The 18881-nt window shown below is 30.3% G+C and overlaps 2 protein-coding genes across 3 annotated transcripts; both read right to left on the bottom strand.

Moving 5' to 3' along the window:
- Positions 1–442: 442 nt before the first annotated feature.
- LOC120080195 (glucan endo-1,3-beta-glucosidase 8-like) lies at positions 443–3062 on the bottom strand. The gene is made up of 2 exons (XM_039034769.2): positions 2501–3062; positions 443–1714 (listed from the first exon to the last, which is right to left on the bottom strand). The coding sequence occupies exons 1-2, from the start codon at positions 2863–2865 to the stop codon at positions 577–579; spliced, it is 1503 nt and encodes a 500-aa protein (XP_038890697.1). The 5' UTR covers positions 2866–3062; the 3' UTR covers positions 443–576.
- A 5104-nt stretch (positions 3063–8166) lies between these two features.
- Positions 8167–16036, bottom strand: LOC120080351 (S-adenosyl-L-methionine-dependent methyltransferases superfamily protein). Of its 2 annotated transcripts, none has more exons than XM_039034994.2 (11): positions 15633–16036; positions 15266–15363; positions 14630–14734; positions 14067–14129; positions 13789–13862; positions 12987–13500; positions 12770–12892; positions 12476–12598; positions 9204–9310; positions 8644–8718; positions 8167–8564 (listed from the first exon to the last, which is right to left on the bottom strand). In XM_039034994.2, the coding sequence occupies exons 1-11, from the start codon at positions 15725–15727 to the stop codon at positions 8502–8504; spliced, it is 1440 nt and encodes a 479-aa protein (XP_038890922.1). In that variant the 5' UTR covers positions 15728–16036; the 3' UTR covers positions 8167–8501. The 2 variants fall into 2 exon arrangements, with proteins under 2 accessions (XP_038890922.1, XP_038890921.1); XM_039034993.2 differs by having other exon boundaries at positions 12476–12634.
- Between the last annotated feature and the right edge of the window lie 2845 nt (positions 16037–18881).

An 18881-nucleotide genomic window follows, 5' to 3' on the forward strand; every position in this document is an offset into this window, starting at 1 on the left:
AGTCCTCCTAAATTCGGGGCTTACAATTAGACAAAAAAGTATACTTTCAAAAGTAAACAAGGTGAATTAGGTAAGAGTAGTTTCACAATCTATGAATATTTGAGAGAAGTCCTAATTATATTTGTTAAAAGAGAAAATTGTTTACTACCTAAGTTAGAGATGATAACGTTGTCGGTTTATAGGTGCAAGTAAGAACGTCTCCACTGGTATATAAGACTTTCTAGGTATAAACTAAAAGCAAAATTGTATGAGTTTGAATAAAAAATAAAATAAAAATAAAAAATAGATCACAATATCATACCTATGTAGAGATATAAGGCAGAGTCCGAAAACAAATCCTCACGAGCATCTAAAATATGATTATTTATTAAAGGCAAGCAAAATAAAATAAGTGTGAAATAAAAAGAAACCAAAATTTGAATCTATCATACATGACAAACAATTTGGCAAAAGAAGAATTCTGCCGTGTCCAGAGGATAATATCCATATATTGTAATATACACAAAACATGAGAAAACTTTGATCAACAACTTCCAAATCTTAACGAATTCCTCACAAAAATCATTCTCAAATCCATCACCAATCATATTCCAGAATCAAAAACACCATAAATCCCATAAAAACTTCAACCAAAAGATCTAAAAATCTTTCATCAAACAGAAATGGAGAATATGAAGAAGAAGCATAATCAATCATAATTGGGAACTGGCAGTTTCCATAAGATGGATCTTGTTGAGTCACCACAGCCAAACCATCAAAATCACAATTCCAACTCTTTTGGCTGTTCACTTGATAGTACATATTAAATGCATAAGAAGCATTTCCTTGTGCAGTTAATTGATTGCAAGAAGATCCATATTCCAATGCAGTACAATCTGATAAACTACAAGCATAGTCTATACTATCAGCCAAACCTTCCCAATCATTCACATTTGGGTTCAAAATACACCATCTTTTTACCATATATCTCACTCCTTCAACTGGTATTAACCCTTTTTCTTCTTCTGTTCCAGACAAATCTAGTTCATATTTTGGCTTACCATCAAATTCAAATATTCCCCAATGCCTTTCAAAGCTCCCTGGTTCTATACTTTTAGCATTTTCATCGATCAGACTAAAGAGATAGATATCAATTATGCCTACCCTTGCTGGAGTTCCCTCTCCACTTAAAGCATGTCTTAACAATCCTTGGTTGAACCGTTTTGCATTTTGGATATTGGCGTGTTTGTCACCGTCGGTTGGCCAACCAACTTCTCCTACTATGATCTTCATATCAGGGTATCCTGCTTTCGTTAGAGCTGAAACGAGTGTGTCGAAATTTGCATCGAACACATTGGTGTACGTTAGATCTCCGTCTTTGATTGGCTTGTATGTTCCATCAAAGAATGCAAAGTCCATTGGAAAGTAGTCATTTCCATATAGGGAAAGGAAGGGGTAGATATTGACTGTGAAAGGTGCATTGTTTATGGATAGGAAGTGTAGAATCTCGATCGTTAAATCTCGAACGTCGGGACGGAATTCGCCTGCAGATGGAACCGGGTTTGAGTCCGGGGAGTTGTAAATATCAGCATTGAAAGGAATAGTAGCTTTGACCTTTGAACCAAGCCCTGCATCATTTAAGGCTGCTTGGATATTCCTCAGGGCAGGCAATGTTAACTGAAGATAAGTGCCATTGTAAGACTTAAGAAATGGCTCATTGCCTACAGCAACATACCTGCAAAATCAGTTTCCAATGGAATTTTATGGGAAAGATAGAACCAATATGCTATTTTAGCTAATTTAACATTCATAAATCTCAAAATTTTCAGCCAAAAGAATGGTTCAATGAATGGCCATAATTTAAGAGTGGCATTTGGTTACTTTTCCATAGTTTTGTAATCTCATTGTCAAAACAAAAGAGAGAAAATTACTTGCAGTTTAAAAACTAGAAACTGCAATCTTTTATTTGCCCTTCCTCATGAGAGAGATCGATCAAACAAAACTTATTTTTTCTAGTTAAGGCACTAACCAAAAATATCATGTATAGCTACATGGTGACACTAAGATTAACTGACATGTCTTTTAAGAAGATTGAAAAGTCCTTTTGGCTAATTAAAAGCAAGGTTTAGTGCATATTCGAGAGTCATTTTGAAATGGTTTAAAATAACTTTTTATCATATTCAAAATTACTTCGAAAACATATGGTATGAACTTATTCTAAATCATTTAAGGCGCATATCGGAATGACTTTTAAACATGATAAAAAGTGATTTTAACCTTTTTAAAATCTCTCAAATACCCTCTTAATTACGTAATCAAAAACGACTCTTCAGGTAAGTAAGCAAAGAAAATGGAAGAAAGAAACAGATTAAAATTGGTATGAAAATGGAAGTATCATCATCATAAACAGCAGCAGCATGAAAAGAACATATTGAAAACAGAGAAACCCTGAAGTGGGAAATTCATCAAACACCTAAAGAGCACATAAAAACCAAAAGAACAAGAATCTTCAAAACTCAACTTGATTTTAACACCACCATGATAAGTATAAGCAGTAACATTAGAATCAACCCAAGAAGCAGCGGCCCTAGGATTTTGACTCATAAGTTGCAACATTGAATTGGGAATAGCCAACATAACTTCAATATCAGACCCAATAAGAGCTTCCAAAATCCTATCCTCAGCTTCAAAAAGCTTCAATTTATGAAACCCATTTTCTTGAAGCATTTTAACAACTTTCTCTGGTGGGAGCTGGTGAGTAGCCATAGTTCCCCAGTTCACTCCAACACTTAACCCATCTGGAAAAATCATCAACAACAAAAAAACTAATGTTCTGATTCTGAATATACAATAATTTCTGTGGAATTGTAATCCAGATTTTGACATTTTTATGGGTCTCTCTCAATCTTTGAATCAGAATCTTTTAATAAAGATAGAATCAAGAAAGAAAGGAGAGGTCTCTGTATGGAAATGGAATATTGGATTTAGAATTTTAGAGGAGCTTCATGAGAAAGGGGGGAAATGGAGTTTCATAGAGAAAAAAAGAGAAAAAAGATTCGTTACTTAATTCAGTTATTCAGTTATGGTGGTGCGCACAGCTACAATCTCACGTTTTTTATTTATTTATTTCATTTTTATTTTTTTGGTAAGCTGCTCCCTATATAGAAATCATATATGTATAAAGATTGAAACAAAAATTTTGTGTTCAAATTAACGTTTGACTTCTGATAACGATTTTAGTTTTTAGTTTTTGAATAGTATGCTTATTTTTCTTCTCGTGTTTTAATATAATCTATTGGAATGTCTTTAATTTATTATCTAAGTTTTGAATGATCAAATACGAGAGTCTTGCTATCTAGTCAGCAAGTTGGATCCAGAGGCAGCACGTCCTCGTGGAGATTTGGGAGCAAGATCCCGAAACCTAAATTATTCATGTATTTGTCATTTTTATATAATTTACGTTTATGACCCTAGGGTTTAGTATATAAACTTTCCAGCTCCTAGAAGCATTATTCATTTTGTATTCTGTAACATTCTATCTAATAAAATTGTTCCTACTTTGTCTCGTGGACGTAACTAACTTGTTGTTAGTGAATCATGTAAATCTATGTGTCGATTTTCTATCTTTTTGTTTTTTTTTTTTTATTTGTTGATTTCATAACATAGTCAAAATCTAAAAATCATTCTGAAACTACTTGTTAGTTTTGAAAACATAACTAAGAAAGTAAATAATGGAACAAAAGAACGTATACGTAAAATTTGCATTTCTAAAATTAATTTTTGAAAGCAAAAACTAAAAATCAAATAGTTATCCGATGGGATATTGATAATAATTTTATTTTAAATTTTTCTGTTTCATAAATGTATGCTTTTTTTATGATTCTCTCAAATACTTTAAATTTCAAATGTTATGGTTCCGTTAGATACCATTTGATTTTTGAAAATAATGCTTCTTCTTACAACTATTTTATAAAGAATTTTACCTTTCCTAATTATCCATTTATATTCGGTCAAATTTTAAAGAAGATTTTAAAAACTACTTTTTAAAGAAAATGGCTTGATTTTTTAATATCTAATTCTTTAGAGTATCTTAATTTGTCGAGATAGCTTTGATATAATACTTTTGAGTTTTTTTTTTTTAAAAAAAAAAAAAATGATTGTATTTGACAGAAAGGGTCTCCAAAAAGTTCTTTACAACGTGGAAATAAAGGTGTAGTTTTTTGGGAGATGGTATATATATATATATATATTCATTCTTGCATTACATAAGTGGTGGAAAATCTTTCAAATATTTATTACATTTGATTTCCATCTCATGAGCTTTTGAATTGAATTATTCATTAAGAAATTTATTATACCACTAATGCTCGCTTGAGGACCAATTATAAATCACACTTTTTTTTTCGCTTGATTATTATGTAATATATAATAAATGATTTTAAATTATTAATTTCTAGAATTTGAGTTGTCTAAAAATAAATTCGAATTATATTATATATCTATCCCTAACAGCATAGTTAATGAGAATATAAAAATGCCTTTTTTTCTTTTTCTTTTTTCTTTTTTTTTTCTTTTTTTCTTCTTCTTTTTTTTTTTTTTTTTTTTTTTTTGACAAAACTTTGGTTTTTTTATGATTTTATATTAAAAAAATCAACAACTAAAAGTAAAAATGAATGAAGCTCAACAGTAAAATATTTTAATTTCCTTAAAATCAAATGTTCAAATTTGATGAGAAGAATTATGGGGAGAATTAGTATATTTGAGTTAATATTTAGTTAAGTTGTTAATTTATATTAATTAATGAGATAATTATTTTAAATGACAAAACTGCTGAAAACATTTTCAAATATAGTAAGATGTCATTGTCTATCAATGATAGATGCATAGACATGTCGATTGTGACAATCGATCAATGATAAACAATGACATTTTGCTATATTTATAAATAAATTCAGTCATATTCCTATATTTGAAAAGAACCCTAATTAATATTTAAGTAGTATTTTAGAATTAAACAGTTAATTATCTTATTTTTCTTGGCAATTTAGGGTTTTGTAATAGATTTTTGTTCTTAATTTTAGGGATGGATTTTGTAGCTTGGTCGTGGATTTGACCTAAATATTTTCTCCATCAAAATTCTCATACCATAACGACACTTATAGTACTCAAAATAATAATAAATAAGCAAACCACTAGACAATATATCATCACTTTTTATTACTAATCTATCAACTTTCTTCTTAGTGAAAATATTTTGAAATCACTAAAAAGGAAAAAACAAAAAAGCATATCAACTTAAAAAAGCATATGTTTGATGATTATCTAGTAACATGGTTTCCAATTTGATAATGGAATATTGGAGCATGCACTTTAAAGTGATTTTCAACATTCATATATTTATGTTTTATTTTCAAGTTGGGTTGAAATATTTTTTGAAGTGTGTGGTGATAATGCAAATTGTGATGATAAAACGTTGGAAAAAGAAGTCATTTTTAAAAAAGGAAAATTATGTATAATTATCTTTTAATGACTTCTTTTTGAAGAAGAGTTGAAAAAGAATGCTCCAAATTGGCAACTTTCCAGCCAAAGTCTACGTGTAATGTTTTCATCTAATCTCTCTTTGCTTTATTTCTGTTGGTCTCTTTCTCAAAGTTCATCCCTTTATCATTTTACAAAAAAGGAGAAAGAAAAACAATAGTGCAATCTGAATATAAAGAAGAACAAAAAAAAAAAAAAAAACTATGTATATCAAAAGCCAATAGAGATTATTGTTATCTTCTTAAAAAGTTAATAAGCAATTTCAATGCTTATTAGGAAAATGTAGTTTTGTTCGAGGTTTAAAATATTCATGTCAATATCGATATCGAGATTTCAATTTTACAAATATATCGATAAAGTATTGATATTGACGGATATTTCTGTAAGTCGAAAAATTTTGAAATTTTGTTTAAGTTAATAATTAAGTTTTTTTTACTCTCGAACTTAGTTATGGATATTGTTATTAATATTACTATTCATATTGAATTCATTAGATGGTATTTTTTATGTTTTACGAGCATTTATAAAAGTTATTAAAGATATTCGTGGATATTTAATATCGACGCTGAATCCTTCAATTTATAGATGTAGCAATATATCAACGGATATTTTTATCTTTGACTTTGCCCTAAATTAATAAGAATGAAAGGTCCTCTCAAAAAAAAAAAAATCCTCTCTATAGAAAAGTTGAAAGTCTCTTGTAAAATAGGTGGTTGACCAAAGTTGACGCCTCAAAATAGGAAAACATGACAAGAAAATTTTTGCGGTTTGGAGTAACTTGTGGAAAAAAAAAATAAACCAAATTAATTTTTTATTTAAATGCTATTTTGATCTTATACTTTCAATTTTCATTCATTTTAGTCCATCTAATATTCATTTTACTCATTGTATTTTTAACTTGGGTTTATTTTAGCCCATACTTTAAAAAATTGATCATTTTAGTCATTTGAAAATGAAATAATAATAATAATAATAAAGAATGGGACCAAAATGGTCAATATTTTAAATGTGTAGTGATAAAAACCAAAATCAAAATAATTCAAAATGCAAAATATAGGGACAAAAATTAACATTTTGTAAATACGTAGATTATAATGAATCAAAATTAAAAATACAAGTGTTAAAAATAGTATTTGTACCTTAATTTATCTGTAACTTTGAAAAAGAATACATAATTTATCTGCTCGCCACTCTCCGAGGTTTTTCTAATCAAAGTAAATAGAAAGCACTTTAAATAACTTAGATTAATTTAAAAGTTATTTTTTAATAAACTCTTGAGAGAAAAAATATTAAAAATTATTTAAATTAATTGCGGGTTCTTTTCATCTATTGAGATTTCTTTGGGTCTTTTTAAATAAAAAAATATATATATTTAAAAATATTTACAATTATAGCAAAAAGGTTTTTGGAATGTTTTTATTTATAAGAATTTCTCTTTTTTCTTTAAAAAATATTTTTAATGATAAGATATATCAAAACACATTTTAAACTAGTAATTAATTCTTCAGTTGTCTTTACAGAAAATTTTGTTTATTCTTCAAGAAAGAAAAAAAGAGTTAATTTTGTTTAAATAGCATTTTTCCCCATAAGTTATTCCGACACTCTAAAAATGACGTTTTAACCTTTCCACAAAAAAATTACTATACTTTAATTGTATAAAATGTGTTTGAAAGTAACAACATTTTTCTATTGAGCTATGAAGGCTACAAAAGAATCATAATAATTAAGAATTCATAAAGAAATTCCATATCTTTTTTTGAAAAATTATTACCATCATGATAAATCATTTCCTTGAATTGCAAATATTCCTACTTTTCATGATTCTAAGCAATTATATACATTAGTAATCATAAAAAACAATCAAATTAAAAAGATTAAAATAATAATTATTATTATTTAAAAAACAAAAACAAAAACAAAAAAAAGTAAACCTAATATGTTGCGTAATGACTATATCCACTAAGAAACGCATGCTTAATAAGAGACTTGACTCTCAATAAAATGAAAATGAACATATATGTTATCTAACTAAAAATATATTACTTTCTCTTTACAATAAGGTCACATTTGCAGGAGGTGTATCGCAATAAAGGTAAAAGATAATTTAAAAAGTGAAACTCATTTTTTCTTAGGTTTGTTAGTGTTTTCCAATATTCCAGGTGGACCCCAGTTAAAAATTTGTAATGAAGTAATATAATCTAAATGACGAACATGTAGTGATCAATTAAATTGCACTCAAAAATTGTCGTATCATTACCATTACTATTATGATTATTTATCGTTACCGTGACCATTACGATTTGACTCTTAGAGGTAAAGATAACCTTAATGACAACAGTAAATTTGACAAAAATCTTAATTTTAAGTAAAGCGATCTAATTACATTTGCAATTTAAGCCCATTACAATTAATCTGTCAATGAAATTCGATTATGATCAAACCAATTTTCATTAGAATTGGTAAAGATGTGAAATACAGGCCTAATTAGGAAAAGGATAGCAGCAGGTTCTCCAATTAAATGATTTAACTACCAAAACCAAAACGATTAACAAATCTTGACCTAAGATCCCAAATCTGTCGCTTCTAGGTAAACAAAATCTTTGCCCTCAAAAGTATTATTGACCAGCAAAAAAAGTTGGACAATTATTCTAATGTTAAAAGAATCGAAAAGCGCACTTTCATTAAGGCACATGCTATGCATATTAAGAGATATTGTTTTAAGGACATGAGACATATTTCGTTTTATACAAAATCAAGTTAGTAACGAACTATACCGAGCAAATCTGAAAAATTTTCCACAGTAGAAATGAAACCCCTAAGTGCCAGCCTACGATATCATTCGTCTAGCTTGTACATCTCAGAAACGAGAAACGACTGTGAAGTACAACGATGTGAGAACTATGAAAACTCCGCACGAACAAATTGGGAAAATGAAGTTGTTCTCAATAAGCCCAAGAGATAGGAAAGTTCAGGTTTTACTCGATTCAGCTAGTCATGTCGTCATTGACGCATTGTTCCGGAAGCCTAAAGCTCAAACAGTACATTGCCTGATAAAAACAAAAAAGAAAGAAAGACAAGTTAAAACAAACAATTGCCATGTGTGCACGCACACACACAGAGCAATACCTTGTTTGGTGCAACATCTCTGACCCTATGAAAAACGGGGTCTTGAATATGAGCATTCAAGGCAGACTCAGCCTCCTGGAGTGAAAGGTTAAAAAAGGACGGCATGAGAAAAAATATGACTTTTTCCAAGACAAATACCCAGACAGAAAAGTGAGGAAGAAATGCAATTATCGAAAAGATGATGGAGAAAAAAAGCATGCATATGAACATCGCATCTTCGAAGACAAGGAATCTAATTTTCCAACTTTTTTTTAACACTTGTTATATGCTTCTCTTTCTTGGTGTAAATTCACTTCCTTTCTTTTGTGATTACAACCTCACTTCTCTAATATCTCAATGGAATAGATACATGTAATCCCCCACGGCAATTGGTGCCCTTTTGTAATTTCATACCATCCACAAAATTCTGATTGATAGTTTCTCATTAAGAAGCGCGCACACACACAACACAAACAAAAACAAACAATCACATAAACATGGGGCACAAATATGAAATGGACACGGGCACAATTGAAATGAAAGAGGATGAAGCCATGATGTTATCTGTAGTAGGAACATACTGAAATGATAAAATCTTGATTTTCATTTGCTCGCATGAAGCAATAACAGTGAATCCAAGGAAGGGAGCCCTTCCAGTACTTCCTCTTAATTGAGCCCCTAAATGCATCTGGCAAGAAAATACCAAAATATACTTCACTCATCAGACGAAACAAAACATAGTTACAGATACAGAAAAAGAGCGAAGATAACTGATTAGAGAAGAGAAGACGATTCTTCCCCACCCAAGAGCTAAAAGGGATTGAAGAAACTCATTCAATTGGTATCCATAAAAAAAGCGCGACTACAAAGTGTTGGACATTTGAGGTTTTTCTTCATTAAAATTCAATTTTAAAGTTTTCTTAAATTTATTGCTATATTTAATTTTCAGTTTGACATCTAAGTAAATGTTAGATCTAAGATTTGAGGTCCCGTTTGTTAACCATTTAGTTTTTTGTCTTTATTTTTTTAAAATTAAATATATTTCATCCACATTTCTTACAATGATTTGCATCTTTGTTAAGTACAATGACTAAATTATTAGCCAAATTCCAAAAAAACAAAAAAAAAAATTAGAACTAATTAAGTTCTCAAAATTTAGCTTGTTTTTTAAACAATTGGTAAAAATGTAGATAACAAAAGAAGAAATTTGGAGGTGTAAGTAGAGTTCATAAGCTTCATTTTCAAAAACAAAATGGTTGCCTAAGTTGTTTGTTATTTTCAAGTATTCTTTATATTTTCTTCAATTCTATTTTCTCAACAGTGGTATCAAAGCTACTTTGATTTTCTCAACAATGGTATTAGGGCCTTAGATTTAACCTTTAAGGCCTGTGATTTTGTTTGAGAATAAAAAAAAATCTATTTTTTGTATTTGAAAAATGTCTTCCAATTTTGGTGTTTCCTCTCAACATTTTTATAATGAAAGCTACCAGTTTTGGGTTGTTACAATGATATCCTATCTCAAGGCATTTTACATTTGGAAATACATTTCAACTAATGTTGATCCTCGGCCATTAGGAGAAAATCCAACGTTGAATCACATCAAACTACATGAAGAGAAGAAATTAAAGAAGCCCAAAGTTTACTCTGTGATTCATGCCGCTTTATCAGATCCTATATTTTCTATGATTATTGATTGTAAATCGGCAAAAGAAGCTTGAGATAAATTGCATAAGGAATTTGAAGAAAGTGCAAGGGTGAAAGCTGTCAAACTATTGACTCTCAAGAGAGAGTTTGAGATGCTAAAAATGAAGGATTCAGATTTTGTGAGGCAATACACAACAAAAGTGATGGTCATTGTGAACCAGATAAGATTAGTTGGTGAAAATTTTCTAGATCAAAGAGTTGAGAAAAAAATAATGGTTCGTGTTCTTGATAAATTTGAGTAAAAAATCTCAACCATAAAGGAGTTTTCTGATCTAACAACTCTCTCTACAGCTGAATTAATTAGTAAATTACAAGTCCATGAACAAAGGGGTACAATGCGTAATGAACAAGTTGTTGGTGCATTTCATGCAAAGTTTAAAGACAAGAAAGTTGTTGGAGAAGATGATAGATATGCCACTAAAAATCAGGTGAGTATGGAAAAAGAAGGGGCGTCAAGAAAAGATAAATTCCTTGTTTTTGTAAACGGACTAACCATGCTGAAAAGATTTTTGGTTCAAAAACAAGCTAAGTCCACTATTGCGATTATTGCTACAAGGCCGGTCATATGAAGAAGTTTTGTTATAGTAAACCAAACCAAATCCAAAATTTCCAACAGCAGGCAAATTACGCAGATGGCAACGAAGAAACAAATTTTTTGTTTATGGCATCTCATTTTGATGACGATGTGTCAACCTCGTGGCTTATTGACAATGAATGCACTTCCCATATGGCTAAAGATGGAAATCTTTTTAGCCAGATTGACAAATCCATCCAGTCTAAAGTGATTCTTGGACATAGCGAGACATTACTAGCTTAAGGCAAAAATACCGTTGTCATGCATACTAAGCAAGGGGAACATAAAATATCCAATGTTCTATATATTCCAAAATTATCTCAAAACTTGCTTACTATTGCTCAATTGTTGCATAATAAATTTTATATGATTTTCAAAGGTCAAGTTTGTGTAATTTATGACCCTCAAGGAGTCGAGATTTCAAAGGTCAAAAGGGTTGAAAATGTCATTGTTTTAAGTGGTGACTCACTATGTCTTCATGTTTTCAATACCAAAGTAGAAAAAATCAAAAGATGGCATCAATGCTTTAGACACGTAGACAACGAAACTTTGAAAATGTTGCCTTCTTCTAACATGGTTGATAACACTTTCAAATTTATCTTTATTGATCAGATATGCAACAATTTTCAAGAAGGGAATATGCACAGTCTACCTTATCTAAAAGAAAGACTTGATTTGGTTGCTAGTGTTTTCAATTTGGCACAAGATGGTAGAACAAGGCACACCAAAGTCAAAATTTTATTAATTGAAAGAAGTAAAGAAATAAAGAGAATGAAAGTGAAATCATTGAACAATTTTTTCAACATTCTCATAAAAGCTCTACCACATGGGCAGTTTATGTTTCCACACCAAAAGTTGGGTGTGACAAAGAAAAACCTCAAGGAGTATTGAGATTTGAGCTTTTCTTTATTAAATTTCAATTTTAAGTTTCCTTAAATTTATTGTTATATTTAATTTTCAGTTTGATGACTAAGTAAATGTTAGATATAAGATTTAAGTTGTTTATTATTTTTAAGTTTTCTTTGTGTTATGTGAGTTTCTATTTTTAATAATATTGTTTTAAATTTTAAGTTAGTAGTATCAATTAGTTCATCATTGTCCTATATAAGGATGAGCTACCATGTATTGATTGTATCACATTTGTTGCATCACATTTCTTATACAACATTTTGTGTATCACCTATCTTTTCCTACTTCAATCAAAAGTTTGAATTTCACTCTCATTTTCATTTTTCTTCTCTTTGTTTAACCAACATTGAGATATTAGTTTGCTTCCCCAACATTTATTTATTTTCCCATCAATTCCAATTTTTCAACACAAAGCTTAGATATCCAAAATCTCTCTGCTATGGTCTTGTAAGAGTAAAAAAAATCTATGGTTTCCCTTCATATCTGAAGCATTAAAACGTTAATGTATTCCTTTCCACCGTTCTTAAATCTCATGCTGGCAGAGGTGACCAAACACTGTTACTTCCCAAATTTTCAACTCTTCATTTGGACAAACAAATGAAGAGAAATATGCTATAACAACTGCAATAAGAGAGATGAAATTTAAAAGAAAAAGTCCATTCGTACCGAGAAAATGTAAAGCAGAAGCAGGGAGGTTCATAATCACATGATCAACGTGTTCCCAGGTCCTAGCATGAGATATATTGGACCCCTTCATCCTCTTGTTAGCATTTCCATTTCTCCTACTGGCTACACAGATGGAAGCATCATCAGCAATTCCATTGTCTGTGAAGCAAATTTTCGTTAAAAAATGTCTGCAAAGAAAATTATAGGAAGAAATGGTATTTGATTGTTCAATCGCAAGATATGGTAATGTGCAGCATCCTGCTTGGCTGTGATTGACTGTGATGAGTATGTTACCTTTCTCATTCTCACAACTTTCTGAGGATCTTTTAAGAGCAGCAACGGATATATCGGCACTCCTTGAATGTTCTACATATTCATTGCTAATTTTACTATCATCTTGGACTTCTTCCACCTGAACTGAAGCAAGAAAGAAAAATAAGATCATCTGCACTCGATCTCCTGAAGAAGATATGAAATTTTATTAAAATGATAATGATATTAGTCTGCATACCATTTGCAGATGGTGATTTTTGATTGGTCTCTCCAATGCCTTTCTCACAAGCTTTTAATATTGAGATGACAGATTCTGAATTACTTTCGTTACTGGGAACTGTCATCAATTGAGAAATGAACTTCCTAGCATCCAAATTATATACATGAACACGACCACTAACTTTATTGATTTCTGCATTAACCTTCAGATATCGCACGCTGTCTGGATTCAAGTCATTGGCATATACTATACATCCTTTCTGGGCAGCTGGAATTGCAAATGGACCAATACCGGCGAACATGTCACAAATTATCTCTCCTGGTTGGAACAGTGAAACCAGCCTTATGTGTTCATGTTCCAATCTTGAGTTCCAGTAGACCAAACTATAGTCAAGCTTAAAAGTCGCTCCATATTGCTTCACTTCTGTTACCATATTATTCTCTCCCTTCAGTATTTCAAACTTTGGGACCCGAAATTCATTTGTTATAGACCCCACTTTATTTACGACTGTTTTAATTCTCGGATAATTTTTCTGCAATTAGATTACAAAAAAAAATAGTTACAGAAAAGTTTCAATAGGGAAAATGTGTGCGCGCATGCACATTGTTGGGTGGAGGGGAAGGGTAAAAATATCTGATTCTGAACGGTTGAATTCCTGGAATAGGTACCCGCAACACACACACACAGAGGAAAAGAAGGGGAGAGTAAAATGAAATTAAGAATAAAAAATGAAGTAAAAGCTAATGTATAGTGATCAATAAATCACAATTTACATTTCAAAATAATTAGGAAAATGAGTAAATAGATACTGATGCCGTACATCATAAATAACCTTCGCAATGACATCCTTATATGGAAGCAATTCGTCATGTATATTCAGGTGAGCAACGTGACCTGTAGATCACAGTACAAAATTATCTCACTGTCAATAGTTGTACATGAAAAAACAACACTAAGACCAATGTCACAGAAACATGTGGTATCAAAATGTTATACATAGCAACAAAAGAACGCACATAAAAGCTATATAGAGCATATGGAAATGTACGGCAGAAAGGAAAGAAGTAGATGAAACATGGCAGTGGCTAGAGTACTTAACTATTGTCTCAAAAGAAGAAGGCACTTCCACTTCAGGAGGCAGAATCTTCTTGAGGATATGGTCTACAGAGGAACCACACCATAAGTTAGTCGGGCATGTACAATATGAACACATCAAATGACAGGTAAAAGCAACCTTTAGAATAGTTAAACATCTTTCAGAAATTAAACATCATTCTTATAATTGCAATCATTTGATGTAGTTGCCATAATATCAAATGAGAATCAGAACCAGAGTCCATCAGCACGTACAGTCCCATTACAGACAACATTAGGAATATATACCTCCCATTGATGTAGACAGATTACAAATGGAAAATGAGTGGAATTCAATCACAAACATACAGGGACTGTCATTTATGATCAATAACTAATGTATTAGACTCTCATCCTTCCGATGCAAACAAAGCACGACATTTAGCTTCCACATACTTCAATACTTAGTGCATACTGTAGTAATGGGATCATTAAAATGGTGCTAGATATGCCTCACATAACATTTCACCTAAGGTGAAAGTACAATTTGCGCAATGTGTGCTAAAATGTAGGATTATTCAAAATACCTGCTCCCCAATATGAATATCCAAGTGTTAGGGAATAGGGAACTCGATCAATCGTGCATAAACCTTTCAATTCTTCAAGCATCATTTCTGGAATTTCTGATAATTCTGAGCCATTCAAAAAATCACAAGATAGAAAAAATGGTGTCATCTAAGGACATGATCGAGGAAAATTTCATCCAGAAAATAAAGGCAAAAGAAGGAATAAGGAAAGTGGTTAAGATTTCTAAAAGAAAACAAGACTACTTTTACAAAAATTACCTAGTTATGCAAGGTTAATTTGATTGCTTTTGTGGATGTCTAGATTTTTTTAGCTGGATTTCATGTGATATATAGGCTGTTTATAGACACTTTTCTAACTTAACATGCATTCAAGTTAATGGTTATACCTAGAGATATTAAAATTTTAAGATTAAAAATGACTCGCAATGATTTTACAACAACTATTTTTAGAACTTGAGATCGTGAACAGAGCCAACAAGCCACTAAGGTAACATAAAAGAATCAATGAACAAGGATAGTAACTTCAGCAAACAAAATGTCCTATTGAGGAGTTTCCATAAAGAACATGAAACTGCCGTCCAGGCATATAGTTAACAGAAAAAATCAAATGAAAAAAGCAAGGACGGAGATCTTTACCCGGAGTTTGAACCTTCTCAGATAATATAACATAACGATTCTTATCACTTGTTGGATCTTCAGTCACAGGTTTAATCCGAGGCCTGTCAATTAAGTACCTGAAAATTTTTCAACAGAAACGAACTGAGGACCAAAGAACAGTCTACTTTAAAACAATAATTAATACCAAAACGAACTTTCAAAGAAAACAACTAAAAATTATCAGGAAAATTCTGATGAGTTTTCAAAAAGCGTTGAACTCGAATGAGAAAGATGAACAGTTCAACAAGAACAATGTATAACTAATACCAATACCTAACTGATACATTAAAATCGAGTAATTAGCACAGTATAATGAAGAAACAAAATAACACAAAACATGACTGACCCGTTCAGTATTTTAATGGCAGCCTTACAAAGTTCCCTCGGAATTCTTAGGGCCCAGAGATTCAGATGCACATCGAATTCGCTTTCATCCAACATTGATAGATTAACAAGTTTGATTTTCCTCAATACTCAATAACACAACAAAAATTACACCGAACTCGATACAAACAAATTCAGATCAGAATAGATTAATTATCGTCCTCCAAAATAGAGGAATAGGCTCGGAGATTTTTCCACTGAAAAGAAAAAATCAGAATCGAGATTTTCACCGTTGTAGAAGACTAACAGCGCGAACTGTCGCCGGAGATTGCGTGAGGACCGGCGGCGACAGGACTAGGGTTTAAGCTAAAACTATAAATCCTCTACTGTATTGCACGACGTCGTTTTGGGAGTATTTCGAATTAGTTACCAACCGTTCCCGGTTTTAATTAATATATTATTGGGCTCGGCCGCCGGCGCCCAACGGCATAAGTTGGGCTGGGCTCATCACAGTCAAAGGTATCTGAAATTTATGAAAGGTTTTGTTTCATGTACTCTCCATAAATCATAATCATAAATTTAGTACTTCGAATAAAAAAAAAAATTACAATTTGTAGAGGTAAGAGTTCAACCTCTAATTTTAAAATTGATAATACAACTACTATATCGATTGATGTTTATTCATTTTGACTAATATTTTAAAGTTCGTTTTAATTGAAACTACCCAAATAATTATAATAACTTTTAGAAAACAAAACACATGATTCAAAATTTATATTGGAAAATGTTATAAAAATAAATAAATAAAAGATAACAATAAATTAGCAATAGAGACCAAACTTAAGATTAATCAAAAGTTTATACACTAAAATTGAACCTTTGAAAAATATGGAAATTAAAATTGAGAAATCCCAAAATGATTTTTATTTTTTTTCCCTTTGAAAACCCCCAAATGATAATTCAACCATTAAGAAACTATCAATAAAAATGTTGATAAATTTTCAATGGTTTAAACAATAATGAAAATAAGAAATAATTTACCATAAGCATATCAAGATTGGTAGCTAAGCATTTTCCTCCACTTGATTTTGTCAGAAAAAACTTAATATTGGTATTATGTTTGAATAATTTTTTTGAAAAAAGTATTGTGTTTGAATAAGTTATATCTAATTCGTTAATATATTCTATGCTTTCAATGTAATGAAGTCAAACTATGAACATCTGAAAATACATGTAATAAAAAAGTGTATACCTTAATTTTAAATATTTCAATTTTGTCTCTTATGTTTTTAGTATATTTTAATTGTATCCTCACTAAAGATGATTGATGTAGAATTATTATTAGTAGTAGTAGTATTATGGGTACAAGAACAATAATTATGGAGTTGAGTTGAACCTGATCATATCAATTAACATTGAGTCAAGCTCACTTTATGAATGTTAAAATTATTTGATAATAAATTTATGATATATTACATAGTGTCGTGACATAATTTTAGAAGATAAATTTGATCGCCTGAGAAAGTATCTAATTCTTCCTCTAAATTCCTAAGAACTTTGACGACCAAAATAAAAAATTGTTATCTTTAGTGGTCTAATGAGCTTATTATCAATTTTAACATCCACTAATAATTTTTAATTTGAACATAATTGAGTAGATAAGACTTTAATTACTATTTTGTTATAAAAAGATAGGTACAATGACTTAATTATTATATAACAGAATCTAAGAACTAAATTGTTACAATGTTAAAGATATAAGAACAAAATCGTTATATATTTAACATAACTAAATCATTGCGTTCACGTAACATAAAATAGTTCGAGCCCACCGTGGATTGTTTTCAAGAACTCCTTGGACCAAATAAATATTCAAGTTTTTCAACTCCTACTCCTTGGACTAAATATGTCTTAAATGAATAACACATGAAAATTGAGAAAAATATTTGGTGCATTGTGGTTGTACCCATTTTTATGTAACCCACAAATTACCATGTGAAAACTTTTATTTTCTCAATAAATTTAATCTTCTTTTTTTTTTTCTTTTTTTTTTTCCTTTTATTATCCAAAAAGATGCATGAAGATGAGTGTATCTCAAGATTAAGTCCATGTTTAGGAGTGAAAGATTACTTAAAAGGGGCAAAAAATTATTCTTAAATATAAGGGCAAACTCAATATTACAATCAAACGAGAGCAACTCTTTTGGGTGATTTTCGGTCGATCACCCCAATCCTCACCACACCAAAAACACCTCTCAACTAATTATTAAAAAAAATATTCTTAAATTTCTCTAAAGCAATTTTAACATTTGTTAGTCTTCAATGTTTAAAAGAAAATTAATTTTTACCTCGGTGAAATTTGAAAGTGATCTTATCATGCCAAAATCACTCCTAAATATACCATAATATATTGTAAAAAAGGGGGGATAATCAATCCAACAATATCAACAGAAACAGTAAGAAGTTGGAATCTCTAGTTACAATAAGAAGCTTTACACACATACTTGGAATATTTTAGGCTTCATTTTGTAACATTTGGTTTTTATTTTTAATTTTTGAAAAGTAAATCCATAAACCTTTTTCTACTTTTAAATTCCGGGTTTTCTTATCTATTTTCTATTAATATTTTTAAAAATCAAGTCAAATTTCAAAAATTAAAAAAATAATTTTAAAAATTTATTTTGGTTTTTAGAATTTTAAATTCAAAACTATTCTTAAAAACTGGGGGAAAATTAAGTTTGATATTAAAAACTAAAAACTAAAAATCGGAATATGAGGGCCTCATAACCGATCATATTGGGATTCAACCAATAATTTATCAACTAGAGAGATAACTCAACAGAATAAAACACTCGTGTTTCTACACTAAATCAACAATTCCAGTTGCAAACAATATGTAGCATTTATTACTAATCATATTTCTACTACTAATTAAACGCCACAAAAGGAAAAAGAAAATAAAGTTAGTATTTTCTGGATGGTAGTTCTAACACATTTGAATACTAATTGAGAATTTTGACACCAATCAATAAATCTTAAATTTAGTATCTATTTTTTAAGCTTAAATTTAGTATCTATTTTTTAAGATCTTAGGGAGCTAGAGTAGTATTTTAACCAAAAATAAATTGTAATTTTCTGTTCATATTTCCACAATTAGACATTTTCTATTGGCCTCAAAATTAAAATTATGAACTCTGTACAGAGAAGAAGAAGAAGAAGAAGAAAAAAAAAAAACAGAAGTTGACTTCCTTCAGAATTTGCAAACGAATCCA

This window comes from Benincasa hispida, chromosome 6 (assembly GCF_027475165.1).
Source record: "Benincasa hispida cultivar pf3 chromosome 6, pf3_genome.v1.1, whole genome shotgun sequence".
NCBI lineage: Eukaryota > Viridiplantae > Streptophyta > Magnoliopsida > Cucurbitales > Cucurbitaceae > Benincasa > Benincasa hispida.